The sequence below is a fragment of the Cricetulus griseus genome, chromosome 6, assembly GCF_003668045.3.
Source record: "Cricetulus griseus strain 17A/GY chromosome 6, alternate assembly CriGri-PICRH-1.0, whole genome shotgun sequence".
Lineage (NCBI taxonomy): Eukaryota > Metazoa > Chordata > Mammalia > Rodentia > Cricetidae > Cricetulus > Cricetulus griseus.
The window spans coordinates 23719085-23738756 of record NC_048599.1 but is presented as its reverse complement, the minus strand read 5'-3'; the positions used below and the strand labels follow the sequence as shown (position 1 = coordinate 23738756).

Here is a 19672-nt window from a genome sequence, read left to right as displayed (position 1 = left end):
AATCTTAATTTCAACCTAACAAAATAGGAACCAGCTCATACTTAACACCAGCAGCTTGTTATGTAATCTTAGAATCAGTCCATGTGGCCATCAACATACACTATGAGTCACTGTTTGCTCTATTAGTATTACTTGTATTGTACCTACTTTGAAAAGAGTTCAACTTAACTTAAAAGTATATATGATGGCTAAGAGGCCAGAGACTTTGAAACAGTCAGATCTGGCCTGTGACTCCAGTGGCCACAGGCACATGCTTTGCTCTTCTTCCTTGGTTCAAATCAGCTGTAAATCATGGATGGATTCAAGGCTATCTAAGCTCATTTAGTAGGGATAAGCAAGACAACAATGACTGCAAACTACCCAGCTAGCAGCTGGGCTCCTCCATAGCGTACATCTAACTCAAAAACCAAAGAGGTAAGGAATAGAGTGTGCAAGAGAGAGGGACCAGTGACAGGTCCTATCGAAGCATCTAAATAAGGGAAGCTTTGTACTTCCTAGGAGTGCCAGCCAAAGGGAAGCGGGATTATTACCCTGTTCTCATGGTTAATGAAGGAAGCCTGTAAACTCATCAGGACAGAGGAAGTGCTGAGGTACTGTACCCTGTACCCTGGAGTAAATGCAAATGTGTGTGCATATTTACACACACACACACACACACACACACACACACACACACACACACACCCCTCCAGCAGGAAGAGGTTGAATGGCTCTCCAGAGCCTTGCTGCCCCCCTGACACCACACAGCTGTTGCCTCCAGTGAAGTACTGCAAGAGTTAAAACATTTTTGTGCCAATATTTTAAGAGTGCAGAAGGTTCCAAATTACATGTAAAATAAACAATGCCAGACTGTGAAAACTCTTGGCTGCAACGTTCTCTGATGTTAACAAGAGTTTCTTTATTACTGTAACCTTTCAGAAGTGAATAAAAATTATTTCTCTGCCCTAGTTTTGCCCTCCAGTAAAAGTGAAGAGAGCAGTGACCATGGAAAGAGCTGTACAATAACTCCCCCCCCCAAGGCTGGGGGCTGGGAAGGGGGCAGTCGAAAACAAAGCCTTCCATATATATTTCTTTTCCAAAGTAAAAAAAAAAAAAAATGCTCCCCCCCCCCCCCCGAGAGTGTATCTGCATATGTGGAGTCAGAGGACAGCTTGCAGGAGTAGGTTCTCTCCTTCCATCATGTGGATCCCAGGGATAGAACTCAGGTCGTTAAGCCTGATGGCAAATGCCTTCACCCACAGAACCATTTCACCAACACAGACTCCCATATACATTTAGTTTGGGCTATGGGTCATATTGTACAATGTCACATTGCTGACATTTGTATCACTTAGAGGCACAATAGAGCATTTGGGAAAGCCCAAACCAAGCTGATACTATGAAGAAAATTAAGATCTAAGCAAGACCCCTTACTACTTGAGACTGAAGTGCACATCTTTAACCCCAGCACTGGAGAGGCAGAGGCAGCAGACTGCTCTAAGTTTGAGGACAGCCTGGTCCACACAGAGTCTAGGTCAGCCACAGCTACAGAAAAGGACCCTTTCTCAAGACAAACAACAAAAACCCAAACAAGGAAGAGGGTTTGTGTGTGGACAATACTCAGGACAAAATATAGTATTGTACAGACCCTTGAGTCAATGAAACAGTAAATATCAGACATGCAGAAGGATCAAAATAGAGCTAGAGAAAGAGAACCCACTTTCACCACCACAGGAAAAGGAGTAAGGCCAGCAAATGAAGTCAAACACTGCCCCCTCTCTCTGTAACACTCAGTCACCTAGAAAGCCATCCCAAATGTCATCTAACCTGAGCTCTCTCCTCTGGCATTCTCAGTCATTTAATTGTGATTTCTCATTATTATAATTATGTTTACGTGTGTCCTCTGCTAGACTAGGAAGTCTTAGTCATCCTTGTATCTCTGATGCTTAACATAGTAGCTGCAAGCTAGCAGGCCACAATAAAATCAACAAGACAGGTAAAATGTTATGCTTGATGAACTGCCATTTAAAAACAAAAAAGCAGAACCAGAACATAAGCTCTGGAACATAACATGAGGCAAGCTTTTTAGTCCTCTCAGATGCAGAAGGTTGAGTCTGGAAAAGAATGTGGAGATTACCTAACTTACCTCTCAGGGACTCAAGGGGAGTCCCTCAAGGACTCAAGGACTTACTCAAGAGTGACTAGGCTGGTTAGAACTCCTTCCTTTAAACCACACCCACACCACCCCTTCATTAGCCTGAAATGGTAGTATACATGTTCATTTTCTGGTAGGATAAGAAATGTGATTAAAAACTGTATGGTGAGAATGCAATTTCATTATAAACAAATTGGGGGTGTGTGTTGCAGTAATGGCTCAAAGGTTAAGAGGAACATGTGTGTACTGCTCTTGAAGAGAACCCAAGTTTGATTCCCAGCACCCATGTCAAGCAGCTCACAACCATCTGTGACTGCAGTTCCAGGAGATCTGACACCTTCTTCTGGCTTCTTTTGGCACTGCACTCAAATGCACACAATCACAGACATATAATTAAAACTAAAAAATAATATGCAAACAAACAAACTATGGATATCATGTTAGGAATTAGAATCACTTGATGTAACAATATTAGGTTCCCACTAAAGCTATCAGTTACCACTGGACCCAGTGAATCCCAAGAAAATAGAAACATGTTCAGACAAAACCTTAGCTCAAATGTTCAATGTCAACAGACTATCCATAAAGAGAAAAAGCAAAGTATGCTACAACACAAACAGACCTTGAAAAGATACTCAGTAAAGAGAGTCAAATGTCAGGCTGGGCGTTGGTGGTGCATGCCTTTAATCCCAGCACTCGGGAGGCAGAGGCAGGCGGATCTTTGTGAGCTCAATGCCAGCCTGGTCTACAGCTGGAGTGCCAGGATAGGCTCCAAAGCTACACAGAGAAACCCTGTCCTGAGAAACAAAAGAGTCACATGTCAAAGGCTGCAAATTATATTACATTACATTCTGCTGGGATGAAAAGCCCAGAAGGGGTTAACCCAAAGAGACGGCAGGAGGGGTGGGAAATGGACAGTTATGAGCACAGGGTTTCTTTCTGAGGTGTTGGGAATGTTCTGGAATTAGACAGTGGCGCAGGTCCATAACACTGTGAAGGTAGGTAAAACCACTACTTATTCATTGTGCATGCGTGCAGGCAAGCATGTACCACAGCTCCCACTCGTGCCCCCCCCCCCCCCGGGGTCAAACCTCAGGTCATCAGCCATTTCATCAGCCAAAAAAACACATTTAAAATGTGGAATGTTGGAAGAATTATGTATTCATTTTTTTTGTTTGTTTGTTTAGTGAAAAAAATGGAATTCCTCCTTCTAGGAGCTAACAATAGAATGAGAGGAGCCAGGATCAGTGAACCAAGATGTCTTGTGACATGAGTTTTGAAGCCAGGGGAAGAAGTAAATGACAGTGGTTATCTTGATACTGACACTAGAGCTGTTGCTTTCTGGGCATGTCAGACAGCACAACGCAGTGATCAGAAAAGGACAAGCTGCAGGGAGAGGGGGGACTGTAGCACTTGGGAGGCCGAGTGAGCCCTTGGAGACTAAGTATGGTAAGTTTTGGGGTTTCCATGCAGACTTGGTTAAATTACCTAAATGGGTAACAGCCTTCCAGAAGACCCCCATGACCTCTTTCCTGGAACCCGTGGCTGTTACTTTCTACAGAAAATAAAGAAAGAAAGCTATAGGCCTGATTAAGACCTTTAAGATGTAGAAATCATTTGAAAGATCTGAAGGGCCCTAAATGCAATTCCATACATCCTTACAAGAGAGGCTGAGGGAGATTTGAACCAGACAGAAGAGGAGACCAGAGGCAGACCGGAGATGCAGCCACAAGTCAAGGGATGCTGGCAGCCATCAGAGGCTAGAAGGGGAAGACATACATTCTCCCCCAGAACCAACAAAGGAGCATGGGTCTAGTGACATTTTGATCTCGGCCCAGAGAAAATGACTTTTTTCTTCTATGTCCTAGAGTCTAGGAATATGAGAGAATAAATTTTTGTTGTTTTAGGTCACCAAGTTTGTGATAATCAATATCGTAGCTGCTACCAGAAACAAATATACTATTCTCCCTGATCTTCTAGTTTTCTCATCAGTAACGTGAGGGTGGAGTGCTATCTTGCAGATAGACAGTTTTAAGACAATAAAAGCCAAACAGTTCTTGTAAGTCCTGAGTGAGTGTGGCTGCACACCCCCCCCCGCCCCCCCCCCCCCCCCCGCACACGTTCTCAACCATCATGTGGTGTCAGTGTGCACCCATACCTTACTCCCCTGAGCAAGAAGAGCTCTAAGAACTCACAAGCAGAGAGCCTGGATTCCCCAGTCAGTTTCTGATTTAGACTCTACTCTCTGGCTCTCCATTAGGTAAAAGACAGGGTCAGACCAGGGATAATGGTTCTGAAACAGAAGGGCTTGTTTTAAAAATGAAAAACCCTGTTGGGCCCTGTATTAGCTAATTTATTACTGTGATAAAACAGTGACCAAGGCAACTTATGGAAGAGTGTGAGCTTGTGGTCCCAGAGGGTTAGTCCACGGAGGCAGGGTAAGAGGCAGCAGGCATGGCGGCTGGAGTAACCACAAAGAGGACAGACACAGAGGGAGCAAACCTAAAATGGCAGGTGGCTTTGAAACCTCAAAGACTGCCCATAGTGACATACTTCCTCCAGCAAGGCCACACCTCCTAAACCTACCCAAATAGTGTCACCAACCGGGGAACAAGTATTCAGACATCTGAGCCTATAGGGGGCAGTCTCGCTCACACCACTACAGGCTCTACTCAGAGCTGATTCTTAACAAACTCCCAAGTGATGTGGAGGCTTCAGGTATAGGAACAAAAATCTGAGACTCTTTGGACCAGTCAGTTCAAGCAAGATTCTTTTTCAGGTGGAAGTCTAAGCTTCCCAGTGATTATCTGATGATGAAGCACTCAGGCAATAAGCCACTGCTGCACGTGCTGGAACAGCCTTGGGACACACTTACCCTGGAGAGGAAGGGTTTGAAAGAGCGACCATGAGGTGTATGGTGTAGGCTAGTTTTTAACTTTTCAAAGATGCAGAACAAGTCTGAAACACAGTGGGAACAGGAAGGCACGGTCTCCTTATCCAGCAAGCCGGCCCCATTTTAATTTATCTTAATCCCACCTTTCTGCTTCTCCATCAGACCCCTCCCTGCCATGCCCTCCTCTAGAAACACATCTAGGTGTCTCTTGAATTCATTTATTGGCTTTGCCAGGAGCAGCATAATACTGCCTTTGTTAGTCTCCTGGCCCAGCCACCCTGTTCTGCTCCTCTAAAGAAAAAAAAAAAAAAAAAAAACATAACTAAGGAGTCTCTGAAAAATAATTATAAGATCAACTGAGGCAAATTCACAAGATGCAGAGACATCCAACTCTAAATGCTGGGAAAGACAGAGTCACATCACCACTGGCATCATCCACACCTGTCTTTTCTCCCCTTAGTCTCTATTAGTTCTGAATAAGAAACCTCTGCTGTACTGGATTAGAAATTCCAAATGAAAAGGGACCTCAGGCTTGAGTCTTTCTAAGAAGCAGGTATTTCCAGATTCAAGGAAAGCTACCCCCTTGGTCCCTGGTAATGAGACCAATGAGGAGGTGGAATTTGGGGGCTGGTGTCAGGGGATACTGGGAATAGGAATGCCATAGCTGTGGTCCTCACGCTTCCCTGTGCTAGCTGGACAATCTGGGGCAAGCCACTCAACACTGCTGAGCCTCAATTTCCTTACCAAGAAATGGGAAGGGACTGATCCATACAGCAATATATAGTCTTCGTGGATTGAAAACTCAGAGTTAAATAATCTCCCAGGTCCTCACTCGCCAGTTTAAGAGTGTGAGGCCCATTTTCCCTATAAAAGTAGATTCAGACTACAACCACAGAACTCAGGAGGCAGGGTGGGCAGAGAATAATGAACCTTTTGTTGGTGATGCTGGTGGTAGGGAGAAGAGCCACAGAAAACAAATCCAGGTATGACCGGAGACGATTGTTAACCAGATGATAATGCTACAATGGAGCACCTATGCTCACCCAACAAGAATGAGCACTGATAACAAAAGGCACACTGATGCACAGAACACCAGGGGCATGAGAGTCCTTAGCCCACCTACTGTACGTTACTTGCACAAATAAACTATGGCACACCATACAATGTTCCAGCTCACAAATTTGTACAGGGGGTGCTAGGGAGATAGCTTAGCAGGTTAAGACCACTGACTACTCTTGCTGAGGACCTAGGTTCAATTCCCAGAAACCACATGGAAGCTCACAACCATCTGCAACTCCAAGTCCAAGGGATCTGATGGCCTCTTCAGGCATCAGCAAACACAAGTAAAAAAATACATAAAATAAAAAATTTAAATCTAATTTTTGTTTTTACTTTTGTTTTTTGATTTTTTCGAGACAGGGTTTCTCTGTGTAGCTTTGGAGCCTATCCTGGCACTTGCTCTGAAGACCAGGCTAGCCTCGAACTCACAGAGATCCGCCTGCCTCTGCCTCCCGAGTGCTGGGATTAAAGGCGTGCGCCACCAATGCCCAGCTAAATTTAATTTTTTTAAAGATGGCTCAGTTAGTAAAATGCTTGCCACTCAAAGGACCTGAGTTTAGATCCCCAGCACCTGCATTTACCATTTGAGGTTTTTGTTTGTTTGTTAAATCATTTGATAAGTGGCAGACATCAAAACACTCTAGGGACTCTAGGAGGAGGAGAGGGAAATGATGTAATTGTATTTTAATTTTTAAAAATTGCAAATAGCCGGGTGTGATGTTGCACACCTTTAGTACCAGCACTCGGGAGGCAGAGGCAGGTGGATCTCTGTGAGGTCGAGACTAGCCTGGTCTACAGAGCTAGTTCCAGGACAGACTCCAAAGCCACAGAGAAACCCTGTCTCGAAACCTCCCCCCCAAAAAAAATTGCAACTAGAACATTTAAACATTTTAATATTTTAAAAACATATAAACAGTTCAATGTTTTATTTAAGAAAATACAACACTTAGGAAGCAGAGGCAGGAGGATCTCTGTGAGTTTGAGGCTAGCCTGGTCTACATAACAAGTTCCAGGACAGCCAGGGCTATATAGTGAGACTGTCTCAAAACAAACAACAAAAAAAAAAAAAAGAGAGAGAGAGAGAGAGAGAGAGAGAAAGAAAGAAAAGAAAAAAGATAAAAGATAAAAGAACACATTTGCTTATATACCTACAAAAGGTTCTATACACCACATTGCCAAGATGTTTAAATCTTGTCCCTTATGTGATGAGAACACTCAGAGGTTTCTAGCATGAAAGGGACACGATCAGATACAGGGCTTAGGAAGAAGGCCTCTGGCAGTCGGTCGGTCGGAGGACTGCCTGAAATGAGGACAGCCGAGAATTCCTTCAGAAGTGACTTGCAATAAAGCAGAGATGAGGTCTGAAGTGAAGCAATGGATCAGTGAGGGTAAGAGCTACAGATATCTAAATGGCGACCGACAAGCCATTTAGACGAAGAGGAGGGGGCAGAAATTGAGAATGACTAAGAATTCAGCTTAGGAGGCTCAACTGAAGGTGGTGACATCAGATGTGAGACAGGAAGGATGCTTTCATGGAGCTATTTGTCCTCTGACTCGGAGTGAGACTTATTTGGAAGAAGCATTGGCAGCTCCTGAAAGGTGAGCTGGAAAATGACTCTGGCTGGCTGTATCCATTGCCAGCACGTCCACCATACACTCACCTCTAACCACGTGATGACTATGGAACTGGGGACAGCAAATGAAACCAGGCAAAAGAAACAAGAAGGGCCAGGGGGAGACCTGTTCCCTTGAAAGGAGAGCTAAGCGAGGAGCCTGTATCATGAGGAGCACTAAAGGAGGGATGCGTGTGTCTATCACGGCCTCCATGTGGAAGACAGTTTTCTCCTTCGACCTTGTGGGTCAAACTGTCTGGCTTGGCACCAAGTACCCTCACTTGCTGAGCCATCTTCTCACTGGTCCCCAGAAAGGACTTTGAAAAAAAAAGGAATAAAGTCACTGTTCCTTATATAAATTCTACCAGGTATGGGAATCCAGCTAAATAAATGTAATTGAAAGAAAAGGGGGGGAGGGAGACACACATGACAGACGACAACTGTTTCAGTAACTTGAGAACAACAAAGGGATCCAATTCGTTATTTTTATCCACTTGGTGAAGACCTATTTGCTGAAATGTCTATTTTTTTTCTTTCTTTCATTCATTCTTTTTTGTTTGTTTTGTTTTTCAAGATAGGGTTTCTCTGTGTAGTCCTGGCTATCCTGAAATGCATTATATAGACCAGGCTAGCCTCAAATTCAGAGATCCACTTGTCTCTGCCTCCCAAGTGCTGGGATTAAGGGTTGTGCCACCGCCACCACCTGGTTTAGAGCTCCATTTTTATGATTTAGAAATACTAAGACCTCAGGAACCCACAATTTAACTGAATGTAAAAATGGCACTAGAGATCAATGACCAAGTGCACAGCTGCAACTCATTTCAAATACAGAAAGGTTTAGCAATCGTCTTTCAAGAACTCCTGGTTAAAATGAAGTGGGTCCAGGCAGAGCCTAGTATGTAAGCTCCCCCAGAGGCTGAGGCAGGAGGATCAAAGTGCAAGGTCTACCTGGATATAGAAGTTCAAGGCCAACCTGGGCAACCTAGCAAGACCCTGTTCTAAAAATAATAAGCAAAAAGGAAGGCTGGGGACCTAGATACACTTAGCATCCTCAAGGCATTAGATTGGATCCTCAACACTGAGGGGTGGGGAAAGGTGCCAAACTGGTTGGCAACCGCCTGAGTATCTCCTCGAATGCTCCCCTGCTGGCTTTTAGGGACTGGAGGTTGTACCTCACGGTGGACAGACAGAGTACCTCGGGGGTATATCCTCTGTGGACTCAGCTCACAATGAAAAAACTATTTTGCCTTCTAAGAATTTAACTTTGGGGCTAGAGAGAAGACTCAGCAGTTAAAGTGCATCTGCTCTTCCAAAGGACCTGAGTTCAGTACCCAGCATCCTGTTAGGCAGCTCACAACCACCCGATACTGCAGCTTTGAGGGATCTGAAGCTGTGGACAGATCTGGCCTCTGTGAACACCCCCCCCAACACACACACACTCATACACATACACATACCCCCACATGCAAGCTTTTAAAATCTAAAAATTTATCTTCTCCTAATATCTACTCTAATATCTGAGTATGCAGCTCCAATAGCTCAGGCCATTTAAAGACCTTCCAGGAGCTCCTGATGTCTAAGAAAAACACATATTCTTATTTTCATGGCCTCCAGTCTAAAGGGTTCCTCATTCATACTCACATCCTCATGCTCTATGGTTAAAAAATACCTTTGACACACTTCCTTCAAAACCTTTCACACTGAGTTTTAATCCTGACCTTGAGATGTGAAGCACAGCACAGGAAAATAGAAGTTTAAGATTTTTTTTTTTTTCATTTTAAGAGACAGGGATTACACTTAAGTCCATGAGTGTGCTAGGCAAGCATTCTACCACTGAGTTACGTCCCTAGCCCTCTCTGGAAATCTTTATGGGGAGACAGAGATGGGGGAGGGACTATTAGAGACTTGGAAGGTTGGAAGGAGATTTTCAGAAAAATCTAAGCCTTGTTAATATCCAAATCCCACTTTTGAAACATAAAATGCCCTATTATAAGCTAGGGCTTAAAAAAAAAAAGTCAATCAATTCCAGTGGAAAATAGAAAAGCATTGAAAATAGAAACATAAAGACTGACAGTAGGAGACAGGTAAGACGGCTCAGCAGTAAGAGCACTTGCTGCCAAGTCCAACAGACTGATCAGTTCCCCAGGACCTACATGGTAGGAGGGATGAGCTCTGCAAGTTGTCCTCTGACCTCCACACACATACTTCAGTGTGTACACACCTGTACACATATGCATGGTCACTCACGAAAATAAATGTAATTTAAAAAACTACAGTAAAGGAAATCACTTTTTCTCCCCAAAACTAACACAGCTGACAAATATCCTCAGAACAACAACAACAACGAAAAAGGGCAGCTCCATTTCCCAATACCTATCCCAGGCTTTCATTCTTCAGATATTTACTATTCGGCCAACAGGCAGAATTATAAGCACTCTGGAGACTACAAAGAGGGATATACACATGGTCCTGACCCTCAGAAATTCTTCTAGAAGATGGTCAAAAGGCATGGACAACCATAACATAAGAGAGAAAGAATAAAAGCCCAAAGAAGGCTACATAAATTATTATGATACTTGCAGCAAGGGAGAAGCGGATTGGTCCCACTCTGGTAAAGGCACCGGGGATGAAGTATGAGGACAATGTAAGTGTACACACCGAAGAAGAAAAGACACAAGACAGGAGCAGCAAGGCATTTGGCTTGGCTGGAGGGAAGGGTGCGTGAAGCAAGAATGGAATGTGACTCTCACTAAGTGCTCAGTAAATGCCAAGCACGTGTGCTGAAGGTTCAAGAAGCACTGTAGGAAATGAGTTTGGAGCAGTTGACATAGACTACAAAGTGTGACCAGAGAGGACTTTGCAATGCAGAACACTGGTTCTGATAAGCCAAGCAGTAGTTCACCTAAGAGACCAGTTTGCGCCAGGGCTCCCTACCAGCTCTTCCCTCTGTTCCCTCTGATCAAGCAGCTCGGAAACAAAGAGCAGAGGACAGGAGGGTCAGTCTTACTCTGGAGTCTTATTGAGGTAACCTGAGTGTAGGAACCACTGATGAGAATAAATTGTAATTCCTTAACTACAGCCTATCCCCACCCCTGCCCACCTTGGCTTGGAAAGCTTAAACCTGCTCATTGTAAGCCATAAGGTGGAGATGTCTGGCAGAGCAGAACTGACAGGAAGTCATTTCACCAGCCTAAGGTTACCATTAACACTCTGAGCCACTGCCTTGAGCTAATTCTTGTTTGTTTTCGAAGTTTGGTTGAAATGTCACAAATGGAAAATTTAAGTAAAGCACCCAGTTAGCCCCAAGCCTGGACACACCTGGTGCAAATCCAGCAAAAGAAACTTACTTCATTAGTAGGAGAGGCAGAGTGAAATTTACATCTGAAAGCTGCCTGCAGCCGGAGAAAGTACTGAGGCCAAAGGGCTGTCTGTTTTTACAGCTGTGTCAAGTCCTGGTTCTCACTCCTACCAACACTCAGGAGCGAGGCAAGGGCCAAGGAAAAATGGTCTCCAGCTCTTCAGCTGCAACCCGGCTCACAAAGGTTTTTAAGACCCAGTTAATGAAATAAAACAAGACCAGATGAGGTGATATAATGAACTTTATTTCCACAGCTAATTTATATGTTTAAATCCCAAATATTGAAATATTGGTGGGTTTTTTTTCCTTTTAAAAAGTCAGAACACTAAATTATCGATGTGATTTTTGTAACCTCAAATTTAGCAGTTGCTTTTTGCACTGGCTTCACCAATGACACATGAGTCTGAGCCATGTGCCACCACAGCTGGGCTTCTTAGAAGCCGATGAAAAGCAAAGTTTCCCCTCTTATGAGACCAGAACTCGAATACCAAATGAGTTCTTGATTGGAATTCGGGTTTCAAAGGAATTGTTGATTAAAATTTCTGACTCGTCATCAGTTTGCAAGAGGCGCTTTTGCTCTTGATCTCTGCCACACGCATCCACTCAAAGTAATGGCTTCTAAGAATTCTTTGGCATGAGAAAAACCGCACCATTGACTGGCTTTGTAAGTTTTACTTTCTTCTATGACTTTTCTTACAGAGGTATACCTGGAACGCCAAATAACACAGAAAGATTTGCAAATTACCACCTTCAAATCTGGAGTTTTTCAAAGCTGAAAAGAAACTCGGCAGCCATGTAGTCAGCACCTTGGACCTGCTTCTGTGTCCTCTAGAGCACAGGAAGTCAAGACTTGTCCACTGTGGGAGAACCAGGCCAGACTCTATTCATTCCACCTACTGATTTCAAAGTCACATGTCCCCCTGCTGTGGGCTGTACACTAACACTGAAAGCCCCTCTACCTGCACACTCTAGTATACATCTGTCTTCCTATAGAAAAGGTGCCTGTTTATACCATCAAGTTAGAAAGGGGGAGTATCAAATATAATAAAGCCAAGAACAGTAATTACCCAATTCTTCTAAATTTGTATTTTTAAAACACCGTCTTCCATTTGTAGTTTTTGTCACTAAGCCAGAGCTTGGGCATTTCTCTTCATGAAGATAATTTAGAAGCCTAGGGGAAATCACTAACATCTTGCTATTTTAAAGTATGGTTGTCACCTCCCACACCCCTATTAACACAGGCAAAACCTGGAAGCTTCTCAGAAGAGTGGACACTCTAAACTGGGTGTGATGGTGAATACCTGAAATCCCAGCCCTTGGGACATGTGAGCAAAAGGACAACCAGAGATACAAGGTCATCCTTAGCTATTCAGTGAGTTCAAGGTTCAGGGTGGGTTACATGAGATCCTGTAGCAGAGAGACAGAGGAGAGAAAACAGTCTCAGGACTGAGGATATGGCTCAGCTGGTGCAGTGCTGGGTTCACTCCCAGCACAGCATAAAAGGGGATGGAGGTGCCCCCTACAATCTCAGCATTGGGGAGTGGAGGCAAGAGGATCAGAAGTTTAAGGTCATCCTGGGTTACATAGTGAGTTCAAGGCCTGCCTGGGCTACTCTGTTAAAGAGAGACAGAGAGAACAAGACAGAGAGAAAGGAGAGAAGAAAGAAAGGGAAGGGAGGGAGAGCAGATTCCCTGGCCTTTGTCAGAGACTTACTGAATCACATCTGTGCCTTACCAGGGTCACCGAATGAACTGGAGGTGCACTAAAGGCAGGAACACTATGCTGCCCTATAGGATGGCACACTGTCTAGGAACAATCCGAATGGACAAAAGAGGAGAAAAAAATTAAAAAGACCCCTGCAGGACTGTACAGAAAGGAATGAGTCAAGTACCATTAATCTAATGTTACCTTAAAACAGGGTATATTAGCATCATGGTGCACACCTTTAATCCCAGGACTTGGGAGGCAACACAGGTATATCTCTGTAAATAAGAGACCAGCCTCGTCTACATAGTAAGTTCTAGGCCAGCCAGAGCTAACTATTCTGTCGCAAACAAACAGAATACAGCAGAGACTGCAGTTTACTTTGTGTCCTCCCTCATTCAACCCATCCTATTTGTCCACTAGACATCACCATATAAGCAAATAGAGTGAGACAGCCTCCTGTTCCCAAAAGCGTAAGCCGAAGGAAGGAGAGGGAGATCACACACAAAGCGCATGGAGAAGGGCAAAGTGGCAGCTGCTGGGACATATGGAAGAGAAATTCAGCGGGAGAGGGTGTAATTAAAAATCCCCGTGGTCCACAAGTCAGCAATTTCTGGATTATTAAGCTATTTAGGACAGGACAGCTGTGACTCACATGGTCCCAGAGGTCCCACTGCCAGCAAAGTTCAGTCAACAGAGATAAGCCAAACAGGTTCATTTAATGGAAGGGACACTAACACAACACCTGGCAGTCCACGAAGGCTTTGGCTGGCCAGCGGGTATTACTGGCCATCACTAATAGGGTGAGTTGAGATGCCAACACCACCCTAAGTCCAATGTGTGCTGCCACAGAATTGAGTAGTAAACACTTGAGGACGTAGAAAATGCAGCTGTATGAGTTGCTAGTCTGCTGACCTCCCTCTGAACTGAAAGAATGCCAGCAGGCATGACAGTGGGAGAAATGAAACAAGAACCAGAGGACAGTTACAAAAAGAGCTCAGTACAGGGCCAGAGAGGTGGCTCAGGGTTTATGAGCACCACTTGTTCTTGAAGAGGACCTGGGTTCAGTTCCCAGCACCTACATGGTGGCTAGCAGCTGTATAAGTAAAGGGAGTAGAGGGATCTGACGCCATCTTCTGACCACCTTGGGCTCCTGCATCTTCATGGCACACATACATACACTCAGGGGACACATACATACACATTAGAGAGCTCATTCGTGACTTCAAGGCAGGTGGTGATGATAAAAGGTACAATTGATGTTTCATTTTCTCAGAACAAACAGAAATGCCAATGGTATGCTGTCCCCACAGAATGTAATGTGAATGCCCATAAAGATACTCAAAGGCAAACCCATGTTTACAGTGCTTCCTACACTCCAGTTCATTCAGAGACATAAGAAAACCCTCAACCCAGGATCCCAAGAGGAAACCATGTTCCACATGCATGGTATAAGTCTCAAAGATTGCAATTTTACACAAGCAAAAGTACACGGGGTTAACAGGCAGTACAATAGGAGTATGTGAAATGGGCAAAGTAACAAAGGTCAGCCATGACTGAACACCCATGTAGCATGGAAAGACCTCCAAACAATGCTGAGTAAAGAGAGAGTTGCAGGAAAGTACATAAAGAATGAGATCATTTGTAACAAAACATACACACATGCACATATGTATAAAACCTTCTACCACACATTTTCTATAGCTAGCAATCATTTTAACACATACACAAATGTGCACACACATGCACAAACATGAATGTAAATTATATATCCTCTTCTCTCAGGCTAATTACTGAATTTACTAAGGTATTTATTTATTTATTTATTTATTTATTTATTTATTTATTTATGGGACAGGGTTTCTCTGTAGCTTTGGAACCTATCCTGGCACTCACTCTGGAGAACAGGATGGCCTCGAGCTCACAGAGATCAGACTCTGCCTCCCGAGTGCTGGGATTAAAGGTGTGTGCCACCAACACCTGGACTACGGTATTTATTTTTAATGGGTAGTTTGCCAAAATCTTCTAGGTTGCTAGTGACCAGGGTTTTCTTTAGTTCCTAGGACTACAGGCCCCACACCAGGATCTTCCCATAAGGACTAACTTAGAGAGTCCAGGTACTGCAGTGCATGCCTATAATCTTAGCACTTAGGAAGTGGAGGCAGGAGAATCAGGAGTTCAAAGCCACCCTCGGCTATATAGCAAGTCCCATGGCCAGCATACATAAGTCAATGTCTCAAAAAAAAAAAAAAAAAAAAAAAATCAAAACCAATCAACCAAAGAACTTAAAAGGGGAATTAATTCAAACATTGAATAATGTCAAAGGCAGTGTCCTTAGACTAGATTAGACATTTGGTTCCCCATTCCATCTTCCCTACAACCATTTCCTATCTACTTCTGTATACAAGATGTCCTCATACCCACAAACCACAATCATGTGCACAAACCCATAAAGCATCCCTGGTATGTCAGGCTCCCAAGAAGCACAAAAAGGGACTATAGCTGAACAGTCTCTTTGACATTAGGGAACATTTCACAGAAATCCAAAAGCAAAGCCATCCTAAAGAAGAAAGAACCTCAGACTCAGGGCAGACATTCTTTCACCACAGCTGTCCAGACCGGCATCTGCAGGCAAGCACTTACCCCCATAACTCTGCCTCGCTGCTCCACGTCTTCCCACATAAAATGGACTATGATCCGGCACATGTATTTTCCAGACCGGCCTTCCTGCTTCATTCGGACTAGACACATCCTAAGTGGAAGCAAAAAGAGTCACTGAATAACTGCATTTTTTTTTTCACACAGTTCACAGAAAAGAGATTTTAGCACAGCATATGGAATCAAAATTCAGGAGTGACCTTGGGTCTTTAACACAGTCACAGTTTAAAAAACAAATGTCCATCTGTGCAGTGAAAAAAACTTGCGCTGGGCAGTGGTGATACAAGAGCACTTGGGAGGCAGAGGCAGGAGGATCTCTGTGAGTTCTAGGACAGCCTGGTCTACAGAGTGAGTCCCAGGACAGCTAGGGCTACACAGAGAAACCCTGTCTCAAAAAATTACCAAAAGAAAGAAGAAAAAAGAAAAAACTTGCATATTACATATGATAATGAAAGCACCATTGAACCAGGGATACCTCAAAAGCCTCCTTCCCACATGGAATAAATCCTATGTGGTTATTAGAAAGACAATCAAGCAGAATTCTCCACTCAACTGGGGAAAATATTTGTTCACTACTACAGAATTTTCTAAATGTGGGTAAAGAATTTCCTGTCTCGTATAGTAGCTACTAGCTACTTGTGGCTACTGAGCACTTTAAGTATAGCTACTCCAAGGATTTCAAAGATATAGTAAGAAAAAGAATCACATTTTAAATATTGCTGTCACATTGAATATTATTTCATATAAGTTTAAATAAAATCTATCATTGAATTAATTTCAGGGGCTGGAAGATGGCTCAGTGAAGAATGGAGTTAGAATCCCAGCACCCATAAAAAGACACGTATGGTTGGGCATGGCTGTAACTGTACCACTGGGGGTTGGAGACAGGTGGCTCCCAAGAGCTCCCTGGTCAGGCAGCTTAGCCCAAACAGTGAGCTTCAGGCCCAGAGCAATAGGAACCCAACACCTTCCTCTGGTCTCCCATAGTACCTGTACCTGAGCATTCATTTGCATGCACCCCCTACAGCCACACCCTCCACATGCCCCACACATTAAAAAACCACCTTTCTTTTCAAAACCACTCTCATTTCTTTTTACTTTAAAAATGTAACTCCATATGTAGAAAATTTTCAATTATATTTGTGGCTTGCATTCTACTTTTCTTGGCCAATATTTGTTCAGTATACAGATCACTGAGAATATTATGATCACATTTTTATAATTATCAAATTGTTCTCCCACTAGATGTAAATTCCATTGAAGGCAAAGATCAAGTTTGTTTTTGTTTGTTGTTGCTTTGTTTTGAGACAGTGTCTCAGTATGTAGCCCTGGCTGTCCTGGAACTCACTCTGTAGACCAGGCTGGCCTCAAACTCAAGAGATCCACCTGCCTCTGCCTCCCGAGTGCTGGACTATAAAGGTGGACATCATCACACCAGGCAAGAATTATGTAATTTTGTTTTGCTTTGTTTTTCAAGATAGGGTTTTTCTTTATTGCTTTGGAGGCTGTCTTGGAACTCACTCTGTAGACCAGGCTGACCTCAAACTCTCAAAGCCTCTGCCTCCTGAGTGCTGGATTAAAGGCATGTGCCACCAATGTCGGGCTGTAATTTTTATTAATTTAAACATATATTTAGGGGCAGGAGAGATGGCTCAATGGTTAAGAGCACTGGCTGCTCTTCCAGGAGACCCAAATTCGGTTCTCAAGCACCCAATCAGGTGGCCCAGGGGTACCCCAGGCTTCTGGCCTCCTCATATACCAACACTCACATGCACAAACCCACACATGCATGTATTTAATTATACAAAAGAATATAATCAAGGTTACTAACTTTTCAAAGTAGTTCCTAATATTCTTATGACCATACTAATTTCTAATGTCTTGAACTAGGTATTAAATGACTGCAACAGACTAGTCAGCTGAAAGACAATCCCTGCTATAATTTCAGAATGCTATAATTTATCTAAATTGACAAGTCTATCTCCATACAAAAGCTGCCCATTAAAATCAACTAAAAGGGGGCTGAGGAGATGGCTCAGGAGTTAAGTGCATGCCTGTGGGGATCTGAGGATGTACTGAGTGGATAAATTTTGACACAGGAATGTCCACATCTCCAGAATGCCCAAAGCCACAGACCCATGAGACCATTGGTAAAGCTGTTACCAGTATGAACAGGCTCAAGAGAAATGGCAGAGCTGTTCTTGAGAGTCAAAGCATAGATGGCTATTGGTATTGCACAAAGATTAGCAACTGCAACTTCTTCCTCCTGAACACCCCGAAACTGCTCTACTATAGAGACCTCCTACTGAGACTAGCTAACCCCTTCCCGGGTGCTGTACCTGATAAACACACTGATGTTCTAGGTTGTGGAGGTAGCAGTTGCATTAGAGAAGCCCGCCTGATCCCAACTTCACTGTACAAGTGTCTGTCTGTTCTTCATTCCCTTACTGCCACTAGTAGCATGCATGCACTGCCATTGCAGAGAACCCAAAGTCAGCTCATAGCTCCAACAGCAGGGGCTCACAGTGGCCTGTAACTGTAGCACCAAGGGATCTCATACCCTCTTCTGGCCTCCTTGAACACCCACACACATTTACATAAGTAAAAATAAATCTTTAAAAAGAAAACTAGTCACAAGCAGTGGCATCTGCCTCTAGTCCCAGCAGAGGATCTCTGTAAAGGCCAGCCTGGTCCACATATCAAGATCCTGCCTAAAAAAAAAAAAAAAAAAAAAAAAAGAGAGAAGAAGAAGAAGAGGGAGGGAGAGAGAGAGAGAGAGAGAGAGAGAGAGAGAGAGAGAGAGAGAGAGAGAGAAAGAGAGAGAGTGCAGGTTCATGCTTAGAGCAGGCTATAGGGGGCACACATAAACAAATTCCAGTACGCAGGAGACAAGAAAATTGCAAATTCAAGGCCAGCCTGAACTACAGAGCAAGACCCTGTCTCACTATGCTGCTCTGTAAAAGAAAAATCCACAAGCAACAATGGAATGATTCCAATCTGACTTGCCTCAACATCTCTATGAATGACTAAATTGGAAAAAGAAAACACACTTATCAAATGGGCAGATGACAAGCTGGGCAAGAGAACAAATATGCTACATGACCCAACCATGACCCAAAAATATCTCCACAAGTCTGTCTCAATGGGATGCACCTTACAAGAATCTGAATGGGGGTGGAGAGGTGGGGAAGGTTCTGTACTTGAGTCTAGTGGCTAAAACTCCAGAGGTCCAGAATACATGAATGACACCTACCAATGTAAAAAAGCCTTTAAAAATGAAGATAATAGAACACACTCAGTGCAAGTCAAAAGAATAATGATGCTGACCCCAAATTAATGTTCTAGATACAATTGAAATATGCCCTCAATGGCAAAGTGAGACTCCAAATCTGCTTGGAATAGCATCTACTAATTCTAATTTTGAACATCATTATCTGAAGAGGTGAGGTTACAGTTCTGTTCTACTGCACAGCAATGAGACTACAATAACAATAATGAAATATACTTGAGAATGGCCAGAAGAGAGGATTTTAACTATTCTCACTCCACAGAAATAATATGAGATGATGGCCCTGGTTTGATTATAACACAATGTACACATGTGTCAAAATATTGTATAATTTATAAATATGTATAATGATGGGCCAATTAAAATTAAGAAGATGAGGAAGAGAAAAAAGATGAGTGAGCAGGCTGGCAAGGTGGAAAAGGCAATTGCCACCTAATCCTGGTGGCACATCCAGCAGCAAGTATCTAAAGATTTAAGTAACTGGATGGACAACTTCAAAATGCAGAAAACTAGCTTTTTCACATAAGGAGAACAGATGTTTGGTGTAGATGAAGCTTTTTCATTATTATTTATAGGCAGTGTGGGCAGCCCAAGTTGAGTGCTGGGAACCAAATTCAGCTCCTACAAAAAAGCAGTGCCTCCCTTAACCACTGAGCACCTCCGTACCCTGAGCAGTTCCTCCCGTAAGCACCGAGCATCTCTGGAGCCTGAGCATGCAGCTTTCTAACTAAAGGTTCACTACTAATCTCAAGTGGATTTGTTGGTATTTTCATTCTAATTTTTAGCCTCTGAACCCAGTTCATACCAAAAATATAAGACTTTGAGACAATAATGAAGACCGCATGATAATATACAATAGGGAGCATATTTCAAAGTAGAAATGCACTGAGTTAAGTTCAACAGCACTTTCTTTATAAGACTTTTCTAAAAGTTAGTCAAATTGTTCTTGTCAGCCTTTCACCTG

At 43.3% G+C, this 19672-nt stretch overlaps 1 protein-coding gene across 3 annotated transcripts in view; it reads right to left on the bottom strand.

Moving 5' to 3' along the window:
* Positions 1-19672, bottom strand: part of LOC100754679 (ubiquinol-cytochrome-c reductase complex assembly factor 1) — a 92671-nt gene that overhangs the window by 24916 nt on the left and 48083 nt on the right. For all 3 annotated transcript variants that reach the window (XM_027421358.2, XM_027421360.1, XM_027421359.2), the window contains one exon: positions 15405-15513. In XM_027421358.2, coding sequence (XP_027277159.1) covers positions 15405-15513 — 109 coding nt within the window. The remainder of the gene's footprint in view (positions 1-15404; positions 15514-19672) is intronic.